This window comes from Salvia hispanica, chromosome 2 (genome assembly GCF_023119035.1).
Source record: "Salvia hispanica cultivar TCC Black 2014 chromosome 2, UniMelb_Shisp_WGS_1.0, whole genome shotgun sequence".
Lineage (NCBI taxonomy): Eukaryota > Viridiplantae > Streptophyta > Magnoliopsida > Lamiales > Lamiaceae > Salvia > Salvia hispanica.
In genome coordinates this window covers 18723870-18735370 of record NC_062966.1, presented here as the reverse complement: position 1 = coordinate 18735370, position 11501 = coordinate 18723870, and the positions used below count along the sequence as shown (strand labels likewise).

Here is an 11501-nt window from a genome sequence, read left to right as displayed (position 1 = left end):
ATACTTTTTAAAAAAATGCATACTTTAAAAATTACTAAAAAATATTGAAACCAAATTTTCGTCGTATTATAGATAGGATAAAATTATACAACGAAAATTTTTTAAACACAATAAAAAAAATGATGCCACCGCCCGCCTACTCGGTGTCGCCGTCGTCATCCATCACATCATCTTCACCGCCGCCGCCACCGTTGCCACTGTCGCTTGCTTCGCCCCTACTGCCGTAGCACCGCCCCCAATGCCGCTGGCACCGCCTGTCTGCGACCCTTTGCCCCACCCCAACTTCGACCTCAGTCGAATAATGAGATCGTAGTAGAATCTCTTGGTCTCCGGATCAGTCGATGATAAGGCTCATTTTATGCATTGGTTTTGGGTGATATTATATGCTTTTGGGGGAGATAATGCACAAATATTGAGCTTAAGTGTGCAGAAATTTGCTGGACCCAGGAGTTTGTGCTAATTGACTTGACAGGTGTAAAATAGTTGATTTTAGAGTAAAATACCAGAAGTCATCACTCGTACCTAGGAGGATCAGGAAGTTGACGATGAGTAGATATGGAGCAAAAGCGCAGAAAAAGTCATCTATCTGGTCAAGGAGACAGAATGACGGAATGGAGCTGAAGCGCAGAAAAAGTCATCTACCTGATCAGGGAGACATAATGGCGTGCTGCCATGAAGATCCTCAATTATTGCAAGGGTTAATGGCCAAATACCAACAAGAAGTTGCCTTAGGGTTGAAGTTAAAGCCACTCTATAAATAGAAGCTTTCCACAATGAAGAGGGGCGCTTAACGCTATCGTAGTTTAGGTAGAAAGCTCTCGTAGGCGCTTAACGCTACCGCTCTCTTAGTTTAGTTAGATAGTTTGTTGCTTTCTTGACTTAAATATGTAGTTTCATCGGAGGAATTGACGATTTCACCTTTAGATCTAAACTTATTTTTCAGTTTTATGAAGCTTTGGTGTTTATTTTCATGTTGATGATGCTATTTACTTATGTTACTTGGATGCTTTTCGCAATTGGTGGCTTAGATGTTTAGATCAATGTTGTTTACATGATTTCCAGTAGTTTAGAGGTTGAGATTTAGTTGTTCACGTGCTCGATTTTATGAGATCCGATAGTTTGGGTGATGCATGCAAGGTAATCTGTGTTCATTTCGTTTTCTGCTTGACCCAGTAGCGTAGATCTGGTACTTCTGGCTTGAATTTCGCATTTACGTCTCGTTTTGAAGCATGATCAATTTTATTTCGTCAATGGTGTTGAAGCTCTGTTCTATGCTCTGTTTTTACTTGGTTGTTTGGACAAGATGAAGTAGGAGTTAGTTAGAAAATCAAATCTGCTTTTTGCTTTTGCTTTTTGGTGTCAGCCCAGCTAATTTGAGAAAAATGGTCTCCACTTGCGTTTACATCTTTGTCTGCCTATTTTGGGAAAGTCTTTAGCTTGGTTAGTAAGTTTCAATTGTTTTCTTTAGTTGCTTTCATGTTTTATTAAAATGATGAGAAATATTTTTTGTGTTTTATTTTCCTTCCGTACTTCTCCCGTCTCCTAGGTCAGGTACATAGAGTCCAGTTTAATTCCGGCAGGTCAAGTAGATTAGAATTTTAACCCACTCAATGAATGCGTGGCAGCAGCCGACCCCTTTTCCGCTTGTGTCATAGAATCGATCTCGAGTAGGCCCATAGTCCCTGTGGTTCGACCACGCTCTTGCCGCTTATACTTAGTAATATTTGTTGCATTAGTGGGAAAATTATAAATCTTGTTGAAAGGAGAGACACGTGCACACGTGCAAAAACCCTCTCTTCAAATGGCGCCGTTGCACCATCTACTTTGTGTAAGTAGATGTGCGTGCAGTGCAATGTAAAGTTAGAGGAAGTTAGTGCAAGTCAGTGTCAAGCATGTGTGTCTGTTTGCTAGGTCTAGGAGTTAGTAGTGAGTCGTTTAGGAGGTAAGGAGGTAATTCTGTGTTTAAGCATAACTGGTAAAGTGAAAGCAAAAGCCCCTTAGTGAGAGTAATTGAAGAGAGAATGCATGTCAACTTTGATGTCATTTTCCTTAATAAATCAAAATCGGTTTGGACGAAGTAAGGACGATAGAATATGCCTCAACTGATCTAGTTGTGAAGCCTTCCATAAAAGTGAGTTATAAGCCTTAAACACTTTATACTAACACAAAAAGAGAGGGCTACCAATTAATGCTTAGGGAGAGAACTTAGAAGGAGAAAAGTTTTGGTGATAGAAATAACCTCTCGGGCCTAGGGAAAGGGTACTGGAGGTATAAGCTAGACGAAGTCCAGAGGGTGAAAGGAGGAATAAGCTGGACGAAGTCCAGGAGAAATATGAGGTATAAGCTAGACGAAGTCCAGAGGGGAAGGGAAAAATAAGATCAAGGGTAGGGAACAATTATAACCTGACCCAAAAAGGGGAACTCTCTGACCCGAGGCATCAGTGGTTTGGCAATATAAGAGTGAACGATCCTAACATCCCTAGTGAGGAATGAGTGATCGAGCGAATCCAACAATTGGGAAAGTTAGAGGCTATCTTGACGAACTGACAAACCGATTAGATAGAAGAAGGGAAGGGGAGGATTCGGAGACTGTAAATTCTTGGATTGACCTTAATCTTGTGGGGATGGCTACTAGAAAATAAATCAGTTTATGCATTTATGTGTCAATGTGTTTTCGTATGTGTGTGTGTCTGTTTTCTTTGTCTAAGTCTTTTTGCGTCTAGGTCTAGGAGTTTGTGTTTGTTTCTTTTCTTTAGAGTCGGTCAAGTGAAAACCATCCGCTTGTGTCATAGAAACGATCTCGAGTAGGTCCATAGTCTCATGTGGTTCGACCCCGCTTTTGCCGAAGGAACTGGCAGCGGAAGTTGCTGCAATTTTCGAATTATCATAATTAAATAATTATTAATTGCAGTAAATAAATCACATAATAATCGAGATCTATTTAGCAGAATATTTAGACAAAATCTATTCGCGTAATTGTCACATGTATCATGATCATAACTTGAATTAATCATGCTTTAAGAATATTGAAACCTAAAACATACTTTTTTACGGAGCATGAATAATACCTAATTAATTCTCCAAAGAATTGAAGATGGCTATCAGCTTCTCCACGTGACGCTTTGAATACTAGACCACAGATCTTCTCTCTGGTTCCTGAACTATCAGTGTGATATCTGATCTCACCAGAATACTAGGACTTAAATAAAGAAGACAGAAGAAATCCTTTTCCTAATTGGAGAGAATTTCGAACTCCTCTAGTATAGAGGGGGGGGACGAAAATTTTGTGTATTAAAATTATGATTTCTGCCTCCCCTTTATTCTCCTATTTACATTAAGTTCCTTTTAAATCTGCATTGAAGGGATCTATGGAAGGTTTTGGATATGGGGTCAACTAATCTTACTATTTTTAATAATTAACTCGAACCTTACAATTTAATATAAACTTTAGTTGGAATATTAATGAAGCAGCTCACTACGTAAGTAATATTGAACTCTCCCCATCCAAATCCGAAATTATAAGTAATCCGGGTTTTCGTTTTAACTTTTATTTCCCGCGCTTAAAATAAAAATGTCCATTAATTAATTAATGTCCGCTATGGACTTAATTAATTAACTTCTTATTAATTCCAAGAGGGGACTTAGCATGAAACGCTTTATTTATTATTCATACCTTAAAGTGGACGACGCCCACACCCGGTCTACTAAAACAAAGACTTAGACTTTGTTAAGTTAACTTATACATTTAAACATGTAATAACATCCATTAAATGTAAAACATAACAATATTATGACAAAAATAATCTGTTTTATTCCAGGGACGGAGCCGGGAAATTATAGGCGGAGGGGCAAAATATTAATATATAAATAAATAAATTAATTCTAAAATATAATAAATTAAAATATATTATAAATATAATGGAAATAATTTGGGTAACGGGGGATTCAATCACTCGAAACGTGTTTTTAGTACACAAACTCAAAAACCCCACTTATACTCAAAACATTTTAGTATACAAAAAAATGTCTCGTCTAATTTACTTATGGGCATTGAGGTTTTAAATTATAACCTTCTTTCCCCAAATTGGTTAAAAACCTTGCCGCTTCCTTCGTGAAAAGGGTTCCAGTTGTTTTCGACTCAAACTTGACCACTTGTATGTCTCCCTTTATTATATCTCAATGAATGATATTTTTATGTGTTTGTTGCTTTAGCCCCTGGTTCCGGTTTACTACACCCCAATTTTCACTAAAAGGTGATGCCTTATATTCGTAACCACACCCCAAATCCGAATCATCTCCACCTTGCATTTTGTAGGGTTTGAAAACGGTAGAGATTGCAATTAGGGTTTAGAATATGGAATGATAAAAAAAATGGAAGGAAGTAATATTTATAAATCAATTTTTGAAATTAAAAAAAAAATCGGAAAGGGCAGGGCCGCGGCTCTCAGCCCGTGCAGTGGCGAGCCGCGGCAGGCACCCAAGAGCCTCGGCCCTCCCTCGTCCACCCCCTGGGCCTCGTCCTCCTTGCGCCTCGGTAGTGGGGGCCCGCGGCTCTCCCACTGTGGATACTATTAGTTCCCACTGTGGATACTATTAGTCACTCTACTTCTCAACACAATAGAATTTTTCTTACCAAGACGGGGATATAGAGGGTGGTGTGTCATGTCAATTAGTTATTTAACTTTCAGCCTCTTGTCCCGGGCCCACAAATAAAGGTAATACGGTAGAGGATATGAAACGTAACTGAATTCTCATCATCATTTAGTAACGTATAAAACGAAAAGACTGATATTTTGGAAAAAGAGAATTCCTAAATGGTTTGGACTTTTGAGGACAGTTATCTTTCCAAGTCTTCTACACAACAGATTCGAGAATAATTCAGCGGTTTCTATCATATAATAGAGAAAAATGATGGAACCTGTGACGTGGCTGAAAACGAGGATTAACATTACAGGCATGAATGGTGATACGGTCAATTAAATGTTGTGCACATTCACAGATAAGCAACCACAAGATTTTCAAAGAACCCATCAACACTATGCTCAAATTTCCACCTCCTTCTCTCCGATCTCCTTCGTCATCTCCATTTCTCTCATCTTCCTCTTCTCTTTCCCTCCGCACAATCAATATGATTTTCCATGGGAGAAATACAAATCATTTTTCCAGCATCTCAGCGTCGACCGATCATCATGGCCCTCCACAAGATTCTTCCTTTCCGGTAGGGATTTTTTCTTACAGATGGTTTTCAGAATTACTATTGTACTATTGTTTTCTGATATGGAAAGTTGAGTTTAATATAGTGTGTGTGTGTGGGGAACTCGAACCTCAGCTTTAGTTGATATTTTGCAGGGAGGGGAATCTTTCTTCAGGAATACATTGTCAGCTATGGAGAATGTTTATCTAGAGAGGAATCCAACAGCTAAAAGAATCTTGGATCTTGTTCATTCATATGAAAAGGATCATATTTGTTATGATCACTTTGCTTTTCGCACCTTCGGGGTGAAGTTTTTCTGTTCAATTTTCTCATTTTTACTGAAGACCATGTTTTTTATGGATTGATGGTTGCTGATCTTTAGGTGAATGACCATGGGATTGATTCCATAGCTAGATTCTTTATGGATTTTGGTTATGTGCAAAGGGATGAGTTGAGCTTCCCAGCAAAGAAGCTGAAAGCCTATTGGTTTTCGCCTCCCTCTGAGGTTCGTGCTGGTGCTGGCGCAGGCGTTAATGGCCCGTTGCCACGGATATTTATATCACAACTTCTTGTTGATCAAATGACCTCAGAAGCTCAGGTTGATTTCAAGTTTGGTTTTGTTGAAGTTCATTCTGTTGAAATGCTACTAGTTGTTGCAGAGTATGTATGTGCTTATGAAATCAATGCTCATTTAGTATCAAATTGTATGTAGAAAATCATCAAAAAATACACTGCAATGTCTGGGAATGGATATATGCATTCTGCTTTGGCCAGTGCACTGGGATGTTTGACATGGGAAACACCCTCATTCTCCGAGTTCCAACAGTTGGCCCGGTATGTGATAGAAAGATTCTGCATTTTGAAATAGATATGATTGTGCAAGGACTTACAGAGTTAAAAATTTTGAATTTTGCAGGGAAAGTGAGTATGCTGCATGGACCCTTGTCAATGGGTACGCGTTGAATCATGTCACTGTTTCTGCTCATCGCCTCAAATCAAATTTACGGAAGATCGATAATCTTAATAAGTTCATTGAGGAGAATGGTTTCAGATTGAACTCTGAAGGAGGCATTCTCAAGGGTCAGTATTTGGGACCTTGGTCACATTGTTACAGTCTTACAACTACATCTCCAATATGAATAACTTCAAGCACAGAGTCCATTTGTTATATCATGATGTATTGAATTTATCAAATGACTTACTAAGCTGGCTTTGTCATCCCAGTGAGCCCTGATGGTCTTTTGCTACAAAGCTCAACCGTGGCAGATTCGTCTTCTTTCCACTTCTCTGAAGGAATCACGGAATCAATACCACGCTGTTATATTGAATTTGCTGAACGCCTCGTGCTTCCTCAGTTCAAAAATGTAGCCGAGGACAAGGTCTCCTAACTCAATATTTTGCTCTTGTATATAATTCAATCTTAGAATTTTTTTCTTTTTTGTATGAATTGACAGCAGTATTCCTAAGTATTTTCCTCCAGTGGTGAACATGCCTATCTTGTTTATAGTAGTTTTGCCATCTTGCTTGTTTGTGTGTGTTTAACTTTTTTACATTGCTTACGCAGGTTGAAGAGTTCCACAGACGAGATGGTTTTGAGGTTGGGAACGCAGATAAGATATTCGAGAGCACATCTAAGGATCAGCTTAGCAGGCAGGCTGCGTGAGGCACGAGACAACAGTGTGTACGAGGAAACTATTAGATATGATCCTAGCTCATCTATATTAGTATGGATAACATTTCCCCTTATAAGGCCTTTTAAGGGGTGAGTGCTCATTTCTAATAGAAATACTATACTGTCTGAATCTTTGCAGAAAGCAAGGTTGTGAAATGTCAGTGTTAGCAGTTACCCTTGTCTAGATGTTGATGGATTCAGTGACTTTGGATTGTATCCATTTCTTCTTTATTACAATTTATTTTTTCTGAATGCTCTGCAAATTCTTGGCTTGCATTTTTAATATCTCAAATGTGTACTTAAGGATTGAGAACTGGGAATTGAGAATCACTAAACCATTGATTTGATGGAGAGAATACAAGTGGTGTGCAGTGTGTGTATGTTGTGTAGTGTGTGTATTTTTTGTATAGTGTGTGTACTTTTTTAGAGTGTGGAATTTGTGTTTTTTTTTTGTGTATAGTATGCGTATATTGTGTATATTTTGTGTAATGTGTGTCATGTGTGTATTTTGTGTAAAGTGTGTGATCACAAATTCCTCAAATTCAATTTCATATATACTTCATTTTACCAAACATAGGATTTGGGATTGAATTAACTCCTTCCAATTCAATTCCAATTCAATTCAATTCAATTTCCATATACCAAACTCAACCTAGACTAATTTCTGATGACATTCTGCCATGAGAAACACCAACATTTAGCAATGAGAATGGAAGATGGAATAGCAGAACTCAGAAGTTCCCATCTTCAAGAATACTTACATAACAAAATGCACTGTTAAAATCGCAATTCTATGTTACAACGGGAGGGTAGGCGGAGGAAGAGGGGAGGGAGATGGGGGAGGCATTCCAACGCGTAACCATTAACCTATCAAACCTCATATCTGGCCCTGCATCGCATTGCTCCCATCACTTAAGTTGCTCAGAGGTCGAGTAGACTACCGGATAAGAAGAATTTAGTGCCCAATTGATACTATGCTTTACCATTTGGTTTTGGAGAATTCTGAGCTAAGTTCTGATGATATGGTGAGGCATGTGTCCCCTTTGGAATCGAGACGCTTCTAGGTTGCTGCTGCCCGTTTTTGGTGAAGGACCCCTGCGTTCGAAACACATTCTTGCTGTTTGGGTTGGGGCTGCTCCGGTCAGCTTGCATCGTCTGAAAGAAGTAGGATGTGGTGGCCATGTCCTTAAGGTTCGGCAAAGGCTTCAAAGCTTCAACAACTTCACTCATCAGAGGCCTGGCTTTTGGGTCCCGGCTAAGGCAGTGTGCCGCCAACTGGGCAGCTTTCTGGGCGCCTTTGATTGAAAAATGGCCTTCGAGACGAGGATCTATCAGGCGGTAGAAGCGCCTTCTCTCGAGCAGATGGGGCCTGGCCCACTCCACAAGGTTATGCTCGCCATTGGGGCGGTTCTTGTCCATTGATCTTCTGCCTGTCAGCATCTCGAGCAGAACAACACCAAAGCTGTAGACGTCGCTCTTTGATGTCAGGTGTCCTGCAACAACCGGAATAGAAGGAAAGCCATAAAATGTTTGACGCCAAAGTGAAACCATCTTTTTCTTTAATGGGGAACTCAAACAGAAGTCGACTCGGACGAAATTCAGAATTGAAATGGCAGAGAATTTACCTGTCATGACATACTCCGGAGCTGCATAACCATACGTTCCCATCACACGCGTAGAAACATGAGTTTTGCCTTCATCTGGAGCATCTTTAGCGAGTCCAAAATCAGAAAGTTTGGCATTGTATTCCTGCAAGAGTATCCTTTTGCAGTCAGGTAAATTATGAAAGAGTGGATACATAATCAGAACAAGTGTAATTTAGAAGGACATGTTTACAATAAGTCGAGAACTTACAGCATCCAAGAGGATGTTAGAAGTCTTGAAATCACGATATATGACTGGCCTTTCCGCCTCCTCGTGCAGAAAAGCAAGCCCCTTGGCAGCACCTAGAGCTATTTTCATCCTAATGGGCCAAGGAAGTGGCAGAGATCCTACAATCCAAAAATGTATTGAAAATCTACAGAAAACTAAAAAAGCAAAACTAACACTGCCTTCACTTTCAGAATGTCGTAAATTCCTACTCACTTTTCTTACAAATAAATTTAATAAATAGGAGGAGAAGAAAGGATTTGAAAGGTATATCCTCAATCCTGGTCCTAGACAGGCTTGCTGCTCTATAAAACTGATAAGTACTCGCTATAAACTTGAATCTCAATATATCATAATTCAAGACTGAAAGAAACAAAGGTGAATACTTCTGAAAAGGTGGTTCTCCAAGCTTCCTCTAGGCATGAACTCATAAGCGAGCAGCCTCTGATCATCTTCGATGCAATAGCCGATTAATTTAACCAAATTAAGATGAATAAGGTCGCCCAGAAAATTCACTTCAGCCTGCCAATTTTGTACGAAGTCGGATCAACCCAGTCACAAGGCAATACAACAAAGAGAAAGCAGCATATGGCTTCAAGCGAATTGCATTAAGTAAGAAGCAAACCATCCATTCTTTGTGGCCCTGAAGTCCATCATGATTCAGCGTTTTTACTGCAACGGTAAGTCCTGTCCCAGGTTTTACTGGTGCTGTACCATTCTCTTCGATCCACCCCTTGAACACACACCCGAATCCCCCTTCACCAAGAAGCGACTCTGGCCTGAAATTTCTCGTCGCCAACTTAAGGTCGTTGAATGTGAACTTCCGCAGCCGAGAATTGACTTTAAGCTCCTCTTCGAGTTTGGAGCTGGAAGAACTGCTTTCAGCATTGCTTGTGGTGGTGGATGGTATAACAGCACCAACTGGTTGATCTCTGCTAGTACCGTTTGTTGATTTTATTTCTGAGCACATGCAGAACAATACAACAGATAAGAATGTATATGGGCTACTTCCATGATATGGAACCTCAAGATATCTACCGGTGTAGTAATAGGAGCATGATTTGGTAATGAGCTAAATCAACCACAATTTGTAGATAAATTTTTTCTGCAGATGTTATGAAAAATTACCATTGACTAAGAACATGAGTATTTCTTAAAACAATGCATCAGTGATGATCATAAAACTAGGAGCTCAATCAATATTACATACAGTGAAGCTTCAAAAACTCTTCTATAGTTTGACTCGGTATAAAAGACAGGGTGTCATTAGGAAACTTAACATTTCGAGAAGAAAATGCTTTCACACTTAAAAACAAATTTTCTTGGGGAGGCGAAGCTAATGAAATCATTTTCCGTTTCATATCCAATGATTCATTAACGGGGCTTCCACTGTCCACTCACCAACACTTCCAATCTCTCAGCCAATTTACAGACAACACTTTCCCCATTGCTTCACCTTTTCTACCCCTCTTCCATTCCACAAAAATTATAAGATTTGAAGATCAAAACTGTAAAAAGAATATCCTTAACCATCCTTTTTTGACATGCTTGTTCGATTTCTAAATCAGAGAAGAATCATCTACTATTGTTTCCACTGCCCTTTTCCATCTGCTTAAATTAGCATTCATATAGCTCACCAAATCATATTCATAAGGAAGGATAATCATTACTGCTGACTTACAAATTTGACAGCCGCAAAAATACCTCACACCACACATAATCACAGAAGAGAAGAAGAAAAAGGAAGGAAAACCAACTTCTTTAATCAAACTTAGAAGTAAAAATGGAGCACATATCAATCCAAACTGAGAGCTAAAACCAATACTAAACATAACATGAGCAGAAGAAGAAAAGTAATCAAAAGTTGAAACTCAAATCCAAATGAGGACATTACCATGAGTGCTGATGCTACTCACAGAGCTATCTACTTTAGATCTTGAAGCAGCACAGCAGCCAATAAACCTCAAACTGATGCAGCATCCAGTCTCCTTCACTGCACCATCATCATCATCAACTATTTTCTTCTTCCTCCCCTTCGATATCTTGACATCCAAAGAATCCACTTTTATAGCGTCATTACCAAGTCCCATCTTCAGCAGACCTCAAAAAATCATTAAAACCCCAGGAAAGCAATAGAATTTTCAACCACCCTCTTCTGTCAAATATCCTAAAATAAGCCCTTCAAGCCACTAATTTTACAACAAATCTCCACACAACCATCTAAAAGAAATCAAACCCGCCTCATAGAATTAACCAAAACATGAAAAGGTGAAACCTTTCCCACACTTCCAGGAAACCCAAATCGCAAACAGCACCTTTCCTCCTTTCAAGGACCGACTTTTTATTCAAGAAAATTTGAAGACGAAAAGGAAAGCTAAGAAAGATCAGCTGCTCAACATCTCAAAAGACGACAAAACATAATTTTCCCACTTAAAAAAAAAATTCCAATTAAAACCCTGAAAATTTTGATGAAACAACTCGGACCCAATTGGAGATTGTATCAGATATTCACACTGAGATGGGTAAAAAGAGCTCAGTGATTGCAGATCACATGCTTTACCTTCACACACAAAACTTTTCCCCCTTGATACTGTGCAGCAAGCAAAGCTGGAATCAGATAATACCAATCACTCTTGTTAATAGTATACTGTATTATTTTTATTATATAAATGAAAGCAGAGCTGGAGTCAGATAATAACAATCACTCTTGTTATTATTATTTTGTTATGCAAATTATAATGAGTAAGAAAGATACAAGATAAAATA

At 39.0% G+C, this 11501-nt stretch overlaps 2 protein-coding genes across 3 annotated transcripts; one reads left to right on the top strand and one right to left on the bottom strand.

Moving 5' to 3' along the window:
• Positions 1 to 4903: 4903 nt before the first annotated feature.
• On the top strand, positions 4904 to 7118 carry LOC125207682. Of its 2 annotated transcripts, none has more exons than XM_048107129.1 (7): positions 4904 to 5218; positions 5350 to 5499; positions 5577 to 5792; positions 5907 to 6028; positions 6111 to 6274; positions 6419 to 6573; positions 6759 to 7118. In XM_048107129.1, the coding sequence occupies exons 1-7, from the start codon at positions 4961 to 4963 to the stop codon at positions 6855 to 6857; spliced, it is 1164 nt and encodes a 387-aa protein (XP_047963086.1). In that variant the 5' UTR covers positions 4904 to 4960; the 3' UTR covers positions 6858 to 7118. The 2 variants fall into 2 exon arrangements, with proteins under 2 accessions (XP_047963086.1, XP_047963087.1); XM_048107130.1 differs by having other exon boundaries at positions 4915 to 5218; positions 5330 to 5499.
• Positions 7119 to 7547: 429 nt separating this feature from the next.
• Positions 7548 to 11281, bottom strand: LOC125207681 (serine/threonine-protein kinase PBL34-like). Its single transcript, XM_048107128.1, has 7 exons — positions 10630 to 11281; positions 9361 to 9695; positions 9122 to 9257; positions 8721 to 8857; positions 8492 to 8615; positions 7850 to 8359; positions 7548 to 7755 (listed from the first exon to the last, which is right to left on the bottom strand). Exons 1-7 carry the CDS (start codon positions 10823 to 10825, stop codon positions 7658 to 7660), a joined length of 1536 nt encoding a protein of 511 aa, XP_047963085.1. The 5' UTR covers positions 10826 to 11281; the 3' UTR covers positions 7548 to 7657.
• Between the last annotated feature and the right edge of the window lie 220 nt (positions 11282 to 11501).